Raw genomic sequence first — 16,895 nt, 5'->3', positions numbered from 1 at the left:
TGCAGGGTTATACGCACTAATTTTTCCAAATTTGCAGGGTAAAGGAGCTTTTCCATTTAGGCAAAACAAGAAATGTGTTTGTCGGAAACACTATGTCCCCTTCTGCGCCGCTTTGATTTTTTTTTTACCTTTGACCTTGAAGGATGACCTTGACCTTTCACCACTCGAAATGTGCAGCTCCATGAGATACACATGCATGCCAAATATGAGGTTGCTATCTTCAATATTGCAAAAGTTATGGCAAACTGTTAAAGATTTTCATTTTTTCTCAAATTCAAGGGGAGATAATTCTAGACTTAGAAAGCCGATATTGCTCATTTTCAATAGAGTTTGACTCATCATTCAGATAAAGACACTGTGCAAGTTGGGAAATGATTGGATGAAAACTGTGGACTTAATTGCGTAAACAAGCCTTATTTCACAATTTTCTCAAATTCAAGGGGAGATAATTATGGACTTTTTACTCTGATGTAACCCATTTTCAATAGGGTTTGAGTCCTCATTAATTTAAAGACACTTAACAAGTTTGAAAAGAATCGGATGATAACTGTGGACTTTATCGCGTAAACACGAAAAAGCCTAACGCACGCACGCACGGACGGACGACGGAAACCACAGCCATGACATAAGCTCTTCAGGCCTTCGGCCAGTAGAGCTAAAAACAAAAAAAATGCAAGAGAATCATTCAAGTCAATACTTTTCCTTCTGCTGTTTTTGTCTTCACCCAGATTTTTTGAAGTCCTGGGTCATTGTTAGGTAGACCTCCGCCCATGTGAGGGGGCATAAAGCCAGGTGGAGGTACACTGAAGTTTGGTGGGGGGATGGCAGGGGGCATGCCTGTGCCAGGAGGCCTAGGGTACGGATCCTGAAATAATCAGTACTTTATAATATTAACCTGGTAAAGCATATCAATTATGTCTTTCCAGAGTAATTTTCAAAAAGATAAGTTGGAAAATGTGTCTAATGCATGAATATTCATTGTAAATAAACTATATTGTTTTAACTTCAATTTAAAAGTTAACTACCTAGAGAAACAAAATAACCTAGCCAATTTCACTTTAAAATACTGGTTCAAAAATGCTGCTGTAAAAATTAGCTGTTTAATACTAATTCACCAAAGATTTAAGAGCCAGGGGTGTAATTGAGGTGAAGTCTGAGGAGAGAAAAACTCTATCAACTTATTTAGACTATGCGAATTTTGTGCATAACCCAAGGACAAAACAAGAAATGTGTTTGTCAGAAACACTTTGTCCCCTTCTGTGCCGCTTTGACTTAGTATTTTTGACCTTTGACCTTGAAGGATGACCTTGACCTTTCACCACTCAAAATGTGCAGCTCTATGAGATACATATGCATGCCAAATATCAAGTTGCTATCTTCAATATTGCAAACGTTATTGCAAATGTTAAAGTTGGCGCAAACCAACAGACCAACCAACCAACCAACAGACAAGGCAAAAACAATATGTCCCCCACTATAGTGGTGGGGGACATAAAAAAAAATACCTGCAAGTATTTTCCCTTGGTAATCCAGTGGTTTCCCTTACCTGTATAGGTACCAGGGCGTCCTTGTACAGACAATTGGTGGCCAAGTGGTCTCTCTAAACTGTATACATGTAGGTGCCATGGTGTCCTTGTACGGACCTTTGATAGTCCAGTGGTCTACCTTACCTTTATACGTGCCAGGGTGTTCTTGTACGGACCTTTGATGGTTCAGTGGTCTATCTTACCTTTATAGGTGCCGGGGTGTTCTTGTATGGACACTTGATGGTCCAGTGGTCTCCCTTACCTGTATAGGTGCCTGGGTTTTCTTGTATGGACACTTGGTGGTCCAGTGGTCTCCCTTGCAGATCCTGCAGGACACCAGCTTTTGACTCTTCAGCTTTGAAAGCGGGTCTTCCACCACCTGGCCCTGACTCTTGCTCTGAAACAGAAGCAGTTAAAATCCAGTCTAGGCGTAAAAGTCGCCCCTGATTAGCCTGTGCAGAGTTATTTTGCAATGTAAGTCTATATAAATCCTGTTACAACCCAGGACTGTTCAGTTTTGATCCCAGGTTCATGATTGGAGCAAAATCTGTAGAAGACCATTATCTGTTGTCACATACCAAATATCATAGCTGTGGTTCTTAAGGTTTCATGATACGAAAAAAAGGATAAAAATAAAAGAATAAAACAAGAGCTGTCACCATAGGATGACATATGCCCCCTATAAAAGCTTTGATAGAAGTTATGAGCATTTTTCGAAACCTAAATGCAGATTTCAAAACCTAAATGCAGACCCTAAGTTCAAGATCAAGGTCAAAGGGGTCAAAATTTGTGTGAGTATGGAAAGGCATTGTCCATATACACATGCATACCAAATATGAAGGTTTTATCTCAAGGGACATAGAAGTTATGAGCATTTTTCAAACCTAAATGCAGATTTCGAAACCTAAATGTGGACCCTAAGTTCAAGGTCAAGGTCACAGGGGTCAAAATTGTTAAGTGTATGGAATGCCTCATCTATATACACATGCATACCAAATATGAAGGTTATATCTCAAGAGACATAGAAGTTATGAGCATTTTTCGAAACCTTCATGCAGATTTTGAAACCTAAATGGGGACCCTAAGTTCAAGGTCAAGGTCACAAGGGTCAAAGTTTGTGTGCATATGGAAAGGCTTTGTCCATATACACATGCATACCTAATATGAAGGTTATATCTCAAGGGACAAAGAAGTTATGAGCATTTTTCAAAACCTAATTGCAGATTTCAAAACCTAAATGCGAACCCTAAGTTCAAGGTCAAGGTCACAGGGGTCAAAATTTGTGTGCGTATGGAAAGGCCTTACCCATATACACATGCCTACCAAATATGGAGGTTATATCTCAAGAGACATAGAAGTTATGAGCATTTTGAGAAATCTTAACGCAAAGTGTGACGGAAAGACAGAAAGACAGACAGACCGACGGACGGTCCCATCAATATATGCCCTATTTCGGGGGCAGAAAACAATTTTCAATTCAGAGCCGTAGAAGGCACGTCTACACCTGGTTGATCCAGAAAGAATATTGAGGGCTGGTTACTGGTGTTTGTCTGGGTTGCATTGCACTATGTTTAACCTAGTCTATATTGCAGTATGGATGTGGCCGGTCCCCAGTTAAATTTCCGGATGGGTTAATTCCCCTTGGAAAGGAATAAGCTAATAGATAGCAGTTCAGTATTTATGACATTGAAAGAAATTTTAGTGAGCAAATCTTTTATGGATGTTTCAGTTTAATTGATATTCATGTTCATATCCACTTGAAAGTACTTTGAATAAGTCCAGCGTTTGGAGCTCCAAGAAGTTTTTAAATCACTAAAATTTGTGTCATCAGCCATTCGCAATGCATACAAAAAGAGTTGTTTGTGTAAAGAAAGCTTAGATGAGATATGGGAGACGAGGAAAGATCAGAAGACTCCCCATTCCAAACACTGTGTTTGTAAGTGGCATGAAAGAGAAACAATTGTCTACCAGTTCACCTTTATAACGAATGTGGATGGTGTTCATTGGCTACTTATACAACTACATGAGAAGATAAAGGAAGATACATACAACAGATAGGTGAGAATTGTAAGAAAATGTCAAGCATTAAAATTTAGAATTTTCAAGCGATCTGACTGGTTAGCAAACATGGCTGATATATTACACCCACAAATATTATTATAAGGTTTCATGATGATCCAATTTAAACTGTTAAAATTAATAAACAGCCATTATCCTCCAGGGAACAGCCAACCCACCTCAGGTTTTCCATAAAACTCCCCATTTCTTAACGGGCATATAAAAGAATATCAACCCTTACCGGTTGATCATGAAGTTGTCTGCTGGTGTAGTATGGCCGTCCCTGACTGGTACCTGTGTCTGCAAGGTCAGCTGCCGTGTAGGGGAACTGGTTTGGTATTCTACCTGGGTTCATGTCTATCCGGGAGCTGGGGCCCATATCTGATGCCTTGCTGTATGGATTAGACTCAGAACTAACTTGAGTGTAGTTGCGAGAAACCTGTGAGTGACAGTTAAAAAAATCTAGTTTAGGCATAACATCAGTGTGGTCCCTGATTAGCCTGTGCAAAATGCACAAGCTCATCTGGGACGCCATTTTACGCACATTCATTTAGCTCCATACACACAATCTGATGTTACTCACATAAGCAAACAATATATCATGCTTCTTTAAAGACATAACAGCTTATGAACTAAGGCTTTGAAATTGTGAAGTGCTGCCTAATTTTGTCACAATTAACTTATTGTTTTATTATAACATATTATCATAACTATAGCAATAATTATTAGGCCAATATATCTTTAAAGGGCTAAAGAAAATTACTTAGGGCTGGAAGAAATTTAATTACATATGAAGTCAAGTAAGTAGCAATTTCACCTGTTTAGTACGACTTAACTATGATTTGGGCAGTTAAAAACAAATGAGCCCCCGTTGAAAAAAAAACTTGAAAAGCAAGGCTAATCAGGGACAACACTCTTTTATGGAATTTTCAGCAAAAAAAAGTCTCTTCTAACAAAAAAAGCCTAGGCAGAAAGTGTTGTCTCTGATGAGCCTCTTGGGACTGTACAGGCTAATCTGGTATCACACTTCAAGGAAATGCAGTAAGTCCTTTTGTCCCAGAACCAGGCACAAACTAGAGCTTTGTCACATACTAGACAAATACCCCCACATGCCGCATTGACACAGAATAATTTGCATGTTGTCTTAAAAAAAAACTGTGGACACCATGCTCAATGTTTAAAACGCACTAAGTGACCCCTTGAACTAGTTTTTTACCTGACATGACCCATGTTCATACTTGACCTAAACATCATCCAGATACAACTTCTGACCAAGTTTGGTGAAGCTCAGATGAAAACTACTTGAATTAGAGAGCGGACACCATACTCAATGTTTAAAACTCACTAAGTGACCCTGTGACCTTAGTTTTAACCCGGCATGACCCATATTCGATCTTGACCTAGACATCATCTTGATTCAACATCTGACCAAGTTTGGTGAAAAAATATGAACCGATAGACCGACCGACAGACAAGCTCACTCCTATATACCCCCCCTAAACTTCGTTTGTGGGTGTATAATTGTGCTAGCACTTGGTTTCATGTGATATAGATCAGCAATTGACCATACCTTTCCAGCCTGAGTATACCCACTGGAGGAGGGAAAGTAGGGTGAGAGGTCAATCTCCCGAGGGAGAGGGGGTGCCCCGGAAAGAGTCCCACTTGGACCCAGGGGACTGGGCCAGAACGGGTTGCTGTGACCAACATGCAGCTGTGAGGCACTGCCCCACTGGCGGGGCTGTGTGGGGATGCTCTGCTTTCTGAGATTGCCGGTTGAGCCGGCAGGAGACACATTGGAGTAGCCTGGATGTGCTGGCTTAGGGGGCCGAGCTACTATGTCTTCCTCTTCATGGGACCCATTAGAAACTGAAAATATAGACAACATGAGAGGTTAGATCATTATCTGGCACTTTTCCAAAGGTAAAGGACTCTTTTACCCTTTACCTCAGATATGCATTTTGACTTGTTTTAGTCCCTTACAAGAGCTGTGTTTGTCAAAAACACAATGCCCCTTTATGCACCGCTTTGAAGCCATATATTTAACCTTTGACCTTGGAGGATGACCTTGACCTTTCACCACTCAAAATATGCAGCTCAGTGAGATACACATGCATGCCAAATGTTAAGTTGCTATCTTCAATATTGCAAACGTTATGACCAATGTTAAAGTTTTCGGAGAGACGGATGGACAAACAGACTGACTGACTTACTGACAGACAGACAGATGGACGGACAGATGGACAATTAAACAAGAGCACCGCCTTGCGGGTGCAGACCGCTCATCTATTTTCTTTTTAAAGGTGAAAGGACTCTCATTTTCAATCACAAAGGAGGGAGGGGTGGAGTGAAGAGGGGCGTATAGCATGGGAAGAAAAAAAATGCTAAAAAATAAAAAATCGGGGGGGGGGGGGGGGGGGGTTAACCATTTAAAAAAAATAAAAATTGGGGAGGGGGGGGTGGGGGGTATAGTGTGAGGGTGGGGTGGTCATTTGTGAGATGATCTTAAAAAAAAAATAAAAAAAAAATAGGGAGGTGGGGATTCGGGTGGGGGGAGGGGGGGGGTGGGGGGATTCTTGGGTGCGATGGTTGGACGGTATTTCAAACATAAAATAATAAAAATAAATATTTGTGTTTTTTATCGGTTTCAAAAAATAATAATTGGGGGTGGGGGTGGGGTGGGGGTATAGTGTGAGGGTGTGGTGGTCATTTGTGAGATAATCTTAAAAAAAAAAAAAATGGGGGGGGGAGGGGGGGGGGCACGGGGGATGGTTTGGGTGGAGTCTATTGTGGTATGTCAGGTAAGAGTAGTTTTGTCAAAGTATCAATCAAATCTAATCATAAATAAAGAAGTTATGGCAATTTTAGCAAAATTTAATTATTTGACCTTGAGAGTCAAGGTCTTTCAAAGGTCAAGGTAAAATTCAACTTGCCAGGTACAGTAACCTCATGATAGCATGAAAGTATTTGAAGTTTGAAAGCAATAGCCTTGATAGTTAAGAAGTAAAGTGGATCAAAAAACAAAATTTAACCATATATTCAAAGTTACTAAGTCAAAAAAGGGCCATAATTCCGTAAAAATGACAACCAGAGTTATGCAACTTGTCCTTTTACTGTACCATTATGATAGTTTGCGAGTGTTCCAAGCATGAAAGCAATATCTATGATACTTTAGGGGTAAAGTGGACCAAAACACAAAACTTAACCAAATTTTCAATTTTCTAAGTATAAAGGGCCCATAATTCTGTCCAAATGCCAGTCAGAGTTACATAACTTTGCCTGCACAGTCCCCTTATGATAGTTAATAAGTGTTGCAAGTATGAAAGCAATAGCTTTGATACTGTAGGAATAAAGTGGACCTAAACACAAAACTTAACCAAATTTTCAATTTTCTAAGTATAAAAAGGGCCCATAATTCTGTCAAAATGCTAGTCAGAGTTACATTACTTTGCCTGCACAGTCCCCTTATGATAGTTAGTAAGTAAGTGTTGCAAGTATGAAAGCAATAGCTTTGATACTGTAGGAATAAAATGGACCTAAACACAAAACTTAACCAAAATTTTCAATTTTCTAAGTATAAAAAGGGCACATAATTCTGTCAAAATGCACGCCAGAGTTATCTAACTTTGCCTGCCCAGTCCGCTCATGATTGTAAGTAAGTGTACCAAGTTTGAATGCAATAGCATTGATACTTTCTGAGAAAAGTGGACCTAAACGCAAAACTTAACCAAAATTTTCAATTTTCTAAGTATAAAAAGGGCACATAATTCTGTTAAATTGCACGCCAGAGTTATCTAACTTTGCCTGCCCAGTCCTCTCATGATGGTAAGTAAGTGTACCAAGTTTGAATGCAATAGCATTGATACTTTCTGAGAAAAGTGGACCTAAAGGCAAAACTTAACCGGACGCCAACGCCGACGCCGACGCAGACGCCGACGCCAAGGTGATGACAATAGCTCATAATTTTTTTTTTTAAATAGATGAGCTTCAAACTATATGCCACCTTTTGGGGGCATAATATGAAAATTGTAGCAAAAGCCCTGAATATTATTAAGAGTATTTTCACTCTGAAAACAATCAGTGAGTGTAATTGATATTTTAACAAAAACCGCAGTACACTGTTACATAAAAGTTTGTTCACTTCATTATGAGAAGCTCATATTGCATTTCAGGACTTACACCAATATTTTTACCTTCATAATTCTCCTCAAAATACTGACGCTTTGGTGACGTCTGGTAGTCCAGAGTAAAATTATCAGATTCTCTCTTTCCACCTGACTTGTTGCTTGATTGTCCACGTCCATGATAACCCTCATCTTTCCCAGCACCACTTGAGCCCCTTCCTCGCTGACCCTGACCCAAATCTGTCCTGGGTTCTTTTGCGCCTTGACCTCTTTTATTCTCAGGGAAGACATCCTTCTTGACATCAACAGGTGGTAGCATCAAGCCACCCTGTTCAGCACTGCAGTAAACAACTGTACTTTCTAACACCATATCAAACATCCCTATATAATGGAGAAAATGAAAGAGGAATGTCAGTGTGTAGGAACATTTAAACGGAAACAAACAAGAGATTGTATTTGGGACCTAAACGAAAATGAACAACAGAAAAGAAAATGTTAATGTGATGAAAACGGAGGTTTCAAGACAATGATGGCCACTCACAGTTTGCGTTCCATGTTTTTCAGTTTGGACTTCATCAACTCCAGCATGGCCCTTGTCTCATCTGACTTGCTGGCTGACCTGAAACAGGCATCCCACATTACCTGCAGGCTCACAGCAGCATATTCATTGTTAAGTTCTAAACAGAACTTTATTTATTATGAGGCACAGCTGCCTATTTAACAAAATTCACAATTAAGTTATACAAGAGCACCGCATAACGGGTGCCACGCTCGGCTATGGGTGCAGTTTTGAATAAATGAAAGCTTGTGAGATTTTTTTTTTTTAAAGGTCAGTGACCTTGACCTTTGACCTAGTGACCAAAAAATGGGTGTGGCGTGTAGAACTCGTCAAGGTGTATCTACATATGAAGTTTCAAAGTTGTAGGTGAAAATACTGTGTAAATGCACAGAAAACTTAAATGACAAAAAAACAGCCATATTTCATAGTGCTTTTGTACTTCACAGTAAACAACTAAAACATGGTGTCTTACCGTCTCTGTTTTTTGTGTTCAAAGCGCGAGGGACTTCGACACCTGTCTCCCCGGTGTCGCCTGTCATCACGGGGTTCATGAGACCAGATGTCCCTCCGGGGTTCAAACTTATCACGCTTTCTGGTCCCTAAGTCCGCCTAAAATTGATAGTGTGGAGAGACCAGGTCCTTGAACTGACCTCCCTGATAATCATATTAAAGTTCAAACTTGTCACAAAAGGTGTGGGTTAAATTGATCTTGAAACAGTGCGCTGTCAGATGTATTTTATCAAGAATTGGGTCATGTGGTTAAAATGGGGCGCAGTCATGAATTTTAGCTGTGCTTTAAATTTATCAAATTTATCTAAATATATGGAAAATAAATAATCATAACATACATAAAATTGGATGTGTGATGGGGTATTAAGATTTGGAAAACATATTTGTTAAAATCTGGTGTTTATTAAGCCTCGTAAGGTATAATTTACGATACAAAAATTGTGTGAGCGAACAAAGAACAAAGGATTACACTTTCTATGTGTGTGAAAAACGGGTTATTTGATGGCAAATGTAGCTTCTGATAAAAAAAGGAAAGCGAGTGACATTTCATTGAATAACGATGTTGAAAGCAAAAGAGGACGTTTTACACGTACACCAGAGCATATATCTGTAAATAGAATCTTAAAAGAAGCTAATTCTGTATTATTTGATGTCACCGATGGTTGTAAAATTATGAACTTAAATAGTCTTTTCAATGAGGATCCAGTAGTTTAAGTGTCGCATAGTCAGCTACCTATGAGCGAGTTTATTTCTGTAAAAATGAATGAAACAGTGGACGTTACTCCTAAAAATGCCCCTACAAATGCAGACTTAATGAAGTTATTGGTGAAAATAGATTATCATTTGATTACAGTTGATGAAAACTTGGGGTCATTAAAAACTCTTGAGGCCATGGTTAACAAATTTGAAAAGGAAATGTCTAAATTATGGAATCTTTATCACGATGAGAAAATTAAAACTGGCAATAGGCTGACTTCTATAGAGGAAAAAGTCGAAGGTGCAGACTTTAACTTGGGCATTGTGACATCTAAAGTGCAGGAATTGGAAATTAAAAACAAGCAAATGAACGATGAACTACTATATGTACAAGCCCAATCTATGCGTAACAATCTAGTGTTTGGCAATATTGAGGAGGCCCTTCCAGGGGAGGTTGAAAATGCGTAATCTGTATTGCGAGAATTCTTAGTCAGCAAGTTAAAAATGGCCAATGACTTAGTAAAAGAAATGAAATTTGAGCGAATTCATAGAATGGGTGAGAAGACTCGTGATAAGATTGTGGTCAAATTTAACCTATTCAAGGAGCGTGAACTTGTTAGGTCTGCTAGTGCACTGAAAGACACTTTGTATTACTTGCACGAGCAATTCCCGAAGGAAATATCCGACAAGCGTATGAAAACTGGTACGGAGTTAAAAAATGCACGGAAACAGGGGTGTCGAAGGCATGGATTTCGTACGATACGTTGTTCATTGGGGTACCTTACACGAAAGGCAACAACAAGAGGTACGCCGGGGATGATCTGAAGGTGCTTTCCTGGAATATATACGGACTTACTGAGGATAAGAAAAGTAGTGATGACTTTCTTTCTATTCTTGCTAAATATAATATTGTGTTTTTGTATGAAACTTGGACAAATGCAAATAGTAATATCGAAATATATGGGTATGAATCTTTTAACTTTACAGAAAGTTCCAACATGGAAATGCTAGGAGAGCTAGCGGTGGTATTGCACTTTATTACCATGAAGCATTGAAAGATGGTATACAAATTATACGAAGTCATCATGACACTATATAATGGTTAAAATTAGATAAGAACTTTTTTAAATTTGAAACAGATGTTTATATTGGTGGTATATACTTATGGTGTGATGAATCTCCTGCTTACATCGTTTGCAATGTCGATCATTTTGATATAATTCAAAGTGATATTTTTTACTTTGACAATGTTGGTGATGTTTATCTAGTAGGAGATTGGAACAGTTGTGTTGGCATTAGAAATGATTATATTGTATATGATACACACAATGCTGAGCTTGATATGGTTTTATTATTTACCAACAAACCCCTAGCCCGGGCCTTACTTGATAAAACTTGTAACGCTTTCAGTTATCGTTTACTGGATTTGTGTATAAGCTAACGGTCGTTTATATCGTGATCATATGATTGGTAATAATACCTTTTTCTTGAGGCTAGGGTCGTCCGTTATAGATTATTTATTAACTAAACCTTGTAATTTTGCAAAGCTGAGCGATTTGATGGTCAGGGCTTACTCTGCCATTCGCCAAATTAGCCAATGGCTACAAATTGACCTATTTGCATAACGAAAATTCTATTTGGCTACAACTTTTTCTTCATTAAAACTTATAAAATAGCCCAAAATATGAGAATTTTGCCATAGCAAGGCGAATTTGGCTAAGAAATTTTTGAGCCAGGGGAAGCCCTGATGGTTCACGAGTTTAATGTGTGGAGTGATCACTGTCTAATTTCTTTAAGTTTACATTGTAACACTGTTATTGAAAATTGTATAGATGATAGCGAAAGCTTTGTTATTCATAAATGGTCAGCAGAACTATAACATAATTTTAGATCTGGTCTTAATACAAAACTACCTGCTTTGAATAATGTAATAAGTAAAGCAGATTTGAATAATAGATCAGCAATAGATAATATGTTGACTGAGTTTACATCAATTATACATAATGTTACAGATCCTTTATTTCGTAACGATGTTACAATTAATAAAAATGTCTTGGTTAATCTAACCAAAAATGTAGAAGATTAGCCATGGTTTGACCTTGATTGTGAACGCTCAAGGCAGTTGTGTGTTGATGCATTGTGTAATTTCAACCGTTATAATCATCTGCACATAGAGAGCAATTATGTATTTAAAAAAAAGATATAAGCCTATAGCTAAGAAAAAGCGAAATTTTTATTAATTGCAACAAATTAAGGAAATTGAAAAGTTGAGATTGTCTAAACCAAAAGAGTTTTGAAAATATTTTAAAAGCAAAAATGTTGTAAATCATAAATTGTCTTTAGACTCTTTTTTTAAATACTTTTCTGAACTAGGAAACGATATATCTCGAAATGTGAATACCGAGTCTGAGGATTTTGCCTCAACTCAAGATTTTGATTGTTGTGATGATGCTGATGATAGTTTGGATCAGCCAATATCTGTAAATGAAATTTTAGAAGCTGTAAAATCATTGAAGCGAGGGAAAGCCTATGGGAATGATTTTCTGCTAAATGAGTATTTTATTGAATCTATGGATATTTCATCCTCTCACTTATGTGATATATTTAATAAAATTTTAGACAGCGGATTTTTTCCAAGTAATTGGGGTGAGGGTGTTATTATACCTCTGCATAAATAGGGAGATAAAAATAATGTTAACAACTATCGTGGTATAACTTTAGTTAGTTGCTTATCAAAAATATCCACAGCTTTATTAAATAAAAGAATTAATACCTATTGTGAGGAAAATTGTATTTTATCTGATGCCCAATTTGGATTTAGAAAAGGTAAATCTACTAATGATGCTTTATTTGTTTATCGTCTATAGTACAGAAATATATTAATGATAATAAACGACTGTATTGTGTATTTGTGGATTTTAAAAAAGCCTTTGATAGCGTTTACAGAAATGGCCTGTGGCTTAAATTATATAAAAAGGGTAAAAGAGGTAAACTATTGCGCATTGTTAAAGATATGTATAATAAAGTTAAATCATGCATTAAGTTATGTAATAATTATTCTGACTGTTTCGAAGATGGTGTAGGCTTACGTCAAGGGGAGGTAATCTCGCCGATTTTATTTTCCCTGTTTATAGATGACTTTGAGTTATTTTTACAACAAGATATAAATTGTGGTTTAGCATTGAATGATATTTTCTTGATATTGTTGCTATTTGCTGACGATATGGTAATTCTTGGTAATTCGCCTGAAGAGATTAACAAAAGTGATGGAGTCTAGATGTTAATGTAGATAAAACGAAAGTTTTTAGAAAAAGAAGCGGTCTGTTGCAATCAGAGAATTTTGTATATAATGGTTTCCCACTGGAAGTGGTAAATGATTTTAATTATTTAGGAACAGTTTTCAATTATACTGGTAATTTTGCACAGAACAAAGAACAATAAGTTGGTAAAGCTCTTAAAGCTTTGAGTTTTTTATTGATTAATTGCAACTAATATAAATTCAAGCCAAAACTACTCTGTCAATTGTTTGTATCCTTTGTTGGATCTACTTTATGTTATGCGGCAGAGGTTTGGGGCCACGGTAAATCTAAGGTTATTGAAAGGGTTCATCTAAAATTTTGTAAAAGGATACTAAATGTTAATATCAGAACTTCAAATGCTGCTGTATATGGTGAGTTGGCACGTTATCCGTTTTATATTGTCAGATATGTTTAGATAATTAAATATTGGTTTCGTTAACTTCAAACTGATAATATTATTCTCAAAGAAGTGTATAATATGTGCCTAGTTGATTGCAATAATGACAAAACAATTGGTTAACTAAGGTTATAAATTTGTTATTTGAGTACGGTTTTAATTATGTTTGGAATTACTCCTGGTGAGTAGTGTGCCCTACATACTGATAATGTCTACTTACTCCCTGTGAGTAGTGTCCCCTACTTACTGATAATGTCTACTTACTCCCGGTGAGTAGTGTGCCCTGTGATAGGTGGATCTGGGTGAGATGGCAATCCCTCCAGCCCTGTCCCTGACTCCGCCCACTGACCCTGCCCTGCCCCTCAAATCACGCCCACCTGTAACATCACACATCACAATAAAACTGATCTGTATACTGTATCATACAGAAGTATCACAGAAGAATGCAACAGTATCATCAATAAGCATACAGAAAGAAATGAACGGATAATATTCAACTGATAACTGTATTACTTATTATTCAGTTCATATTTTAGTCATTTCAGAAGTTGTTTAGATGCTTGTTTCTTTTTTTAGCAGTTAAAGGAAACAAAAACCATGTGTTCATTTTTTCCCAGACATACCTCTGCCTCTTAAGCCCTTACCTCCGCCCCTCTGCAGCCTTGATTCCAATACAGAGGCCCAGAAGTGTTTCTTTTTCTTCTTGTTATTACTAACTTGGCTTGGCAAGTTTTTCTTCTTCTTCTTGTTATTACTAACTTGGCTTGGCAAGTTTTTTTTCTTCTTCTTGTTCTTACTAACTTGGCTTGACACTTGGTCTGGATTCACACCACTCTCTGTGGTAAGATAACAATCAACATATAGCAGTTTCAGTTCAGTCCAAAAGAAAACAAAAGCGCTATGCAGGCCCTCACTCACCAAAGTTCACAAATTGTTGAAGACTTTACCCGGTAATCAAGTTTTTGACCCCACTTGATCAAGATTTCCACATGGCCTACATAGTCAAGATAAACATTCTCATCAAACTTCATCAAGACTAAAGCATACATGTGCCCTCTAGAATGGTAAGGCTTTTCTTACAGATTTGAAGATCAGGCCCAGATGAAATTTCATCAAAATTAAGACGTTAATGCGGACTCTACAGTAGAGTGGTACCAAGTGTTTTTTATTGATTTAATAAAGTGACCTCATTTTTTTAAATTGAAATTATGTGACCAAAATTCAAACTTTCATCAAGACTGAGTTTTTAGACGAATATGACCCAGATTCAACCTTATTTTAAATATTGTAAAGAGAAATATTCTGACCAAATTTTATCAAGATTTATATTTGACCTTGTAACATAGTTTCTGTAAGCCATATTTTGGACTATATAGTGTCTACACAAAAATGTTGACCAAGTGTCATCAATGAAAGATGTGATCTCTAGAGTGTCAGGGAGCTAGACATTGACAATGCACACTGCATTACCTTGGGTGCAGAACAGAGCAGAACAGATAATTTATTAAGACTTGCACATAGTACATCGTCTTCATAATATGCGTACATAAGATACACAAGGTCTTGTGTCAACATAGTAATGACAATGTTAGAAATACATGTGTAATCTTATATATTCAAATAACTAAATTTCAGTCGCAATATACATTATGAAGTAGTAAGCAAAGGGGATGTAATCGAATATATTCAAATAACAAAATTTCTATATCAGTATACATTTATAAAGGAATAAGCAATGAGGATGAACAAAAAGACTATTGTGATCCCTCAACAATATTAAAAAGAGTTTTTTGAAGAAACATAGCTTCTTTGATGTATAGAGAAAGTTTGATAAGATCTTCCCTTTTACATGATTTCATAAGTTCAAAAAATTTAAATACAGATGGATTTTGTATGATATTTCGCCTTGATGTACTTTTTTCTAACTGTTGTGAAACTTGAACAAACAAGTACAAAATGGTATTCCTATTCGATGTCCCTTGTGTGACAGCAAAGGCAAAACCTTTCATCTCGCGGGACTCAATTTCTACCGAACCTCCTGGTTTGTATCCTTAAAGGATGTACCAAGAGTCTAAGTCGACTAAAATAAAACGTAAGCTTCTAGGTATATTATCTATATATGTTTCATATTCAAAATTTAGTTTATATTCCTTATATAACATCAAAACTGGACTTTGTAGCGACCTAAACCACTCTTGTTTAAAACAATCAATGACTCTCTTTTTGAATTCACATAAAAACGATTTTTCATTGATACAAGCGTAGTTTTCGAAAACAAAGGTAAACCCATAATCATTCAAAAGTTTCTTTATATTTGTTACCCAGTTTTTATAACCTCTCTGACAATCTCTAGGAGAAAAATAATGTTGCCACTATTGACTACTTTTAACCAATATTTCAACAATCGTACAAATCTTTGAACATACAGCAGAAATCTACCAAGTTCACCGTAAACACCAGATGTAAAAGTATTACTCCTAACCTGCAATATCCGTTTACAAAACTAAAGATGAATGCGCTAAATTTCTTTTGATTTTGTATAGCCCCATATTTCACAAGAATAATTGATGATAGGGGGCACAAATGTGTCAAATAATTGACATAAGAGTTTTAGGCTTAAAATCAAACTGTTGACAGAAGGTGATCACAATAGGTCACCTTGAACAGTTAGTGCTCAATGAGGAGATGTAGACTGCAGCTTACTATAGGTGATCAGTTGGTCCATACTGAGTTTCCTGGTGATGGTGATCAGTCGGCCATCCAGGCAGATATTGGAGCTTCCAGTGTTCATGAACTCCTCTAGTGCAGCTTCAGTTGCAAACTCCAAGTACACGCCCCTATTCAGGGATATAGCACAAGTACATGCCCCTATCCAGGGATATAGCACAAGTACACGCCCCTATCCAGGGATATAGCACAAGTACACGCCCCTATCCAGGGATATAGCACAAGTACACTCCCCTATCCAGGGGTATAGCACAAGTACATGCCCCTATCCAGGGATATAGCACAAGTACACGCCCCTATCCAGGGATATAGCACAAGTACACGGCCCTGTCAAGGGATATAGCACAAGTACACGCCCCTGTCCAGGGATATAGCACAAGTACACGCCCCTGTCCAGGGATATAGCACAAGCACACGCCCCTGTCCAGGGATAAAGCTCAAGTACACGCCCCTATCCAGGGATATAGCACCAGTACACGCCCCTGTCCAGGGATATAGCACAAGTACACGCCCCTGTCCAGGGATATAGCACAAGTACACGCCCCTGTCCAGGGATATAGCACAAGTACACGCCCCTATCCAGGGATATAGCACACGTACACGACCCTGTCCAGGGATATAGCACAAGTACAAGGCCCTGTCCAGGGATATAGCACAAGTATACGACCCTATCCAGGGATATAGCACAAGTACACGGCCCTGTCCAGGGATATAGCACAAGTACACGGCTATACACTTCATCTGTAGGTAATGTAGGTAGACTCACATACCAAAAATCAGCTCAATATCTGAAAACATTGCTTTAAAAACCTGAAGAAAACAAGATGTGTTTGTCAGAAACAAAATGTCCCCTACTGCGCCACTTTGAAGCCATACATTTGACCTTTGACCTGGAAGGATGACCTTGACCTTTCACCACTCAAAATGTGCAACTCCATTAGATACACAAGCATGCCAAATATCAAGTTGCTATCTTCAATATTGCAAAAGTTATGGCAAATG

General features: G+C 37.7%; 1 protein-coding gene across 2 annotated transcripts in view; it reads right to left on the bottom strand.

The window, feature by feature from the left end:
- LOC127860094 (uncharacterized) overlaps nucleotides 1-16,895 on the bottom strand; it is a 64,324-nt gene that overhangs the window by 16,445 nt on the left and 30,984 nt on the right. For both annotated transcript variants that reach the window (XM_052397898.1, XM_052397899.1), the window contains 10 exons: nucleotides 15,870-16,003; nucleotides 13,811-14,002; nucleotides 13,431-13,543; nucleotides 8,737-8,873; nucleotides 8,247-8,324; nucleotides 7,775-8,043; nucleotides 5,155-5,450; nucleotides 3,826-4,023; nucleotides 1,789-1,923; nucleotides 698-865 (listed from right to left, as the gene is read on the bottom strand). In XM_052397898.1, the coding sequence (XP_052253858.1) occupies nucleotides 698-865; nucleotides 1,789-1,923; nucleotides 3,826-4,023; nucleotides 5,155-5,450; nucleotides 7,775-8,043; nucleotides 8,247-8,324; nucleotides 8,737-8,873; nucleotides 13,431-13,543; nucleotides 13,811-14,002; nucleotides 15,870-16,003 (1,720 nt within the window). The remainder of the gene's footprint in view (nucleotides 1-697; nucleotides 866-1,788; nucleotides 1,924-3,825; nucleotides 4,024-5,154; nucleotides 5,451-7,774; nucleotides 8,044-8,246; nucleotides 8,325-8,736; nucleotides 8,874-13,430; nucleotides 13,544-13,810; nucleotides 14,003-15,869; nucleotides 16,004-16,895) is intronic.

This window comes from Dreissena polymorpha, chromosome 15 (genome assembly GCF_020536995.1).
Source record: "Dreissena polymorpha isolate Duluth1 chromosome 15, UMN_Dpol_1.0, whole genome shotgun sequence".
Taxonomy (NCBI): domain Eukaryota; kingdom Metazoa; phylum Mollusca; class Bivalvia; order Myida; family Dreissenidae; genus Dreissena; species Dreissena polymorpha.
The sequence above is the reverse complement of the archived record's forward strand: the minus strand, read 5'-3'. Positions and strand labels throughout refer to the sequence as shown.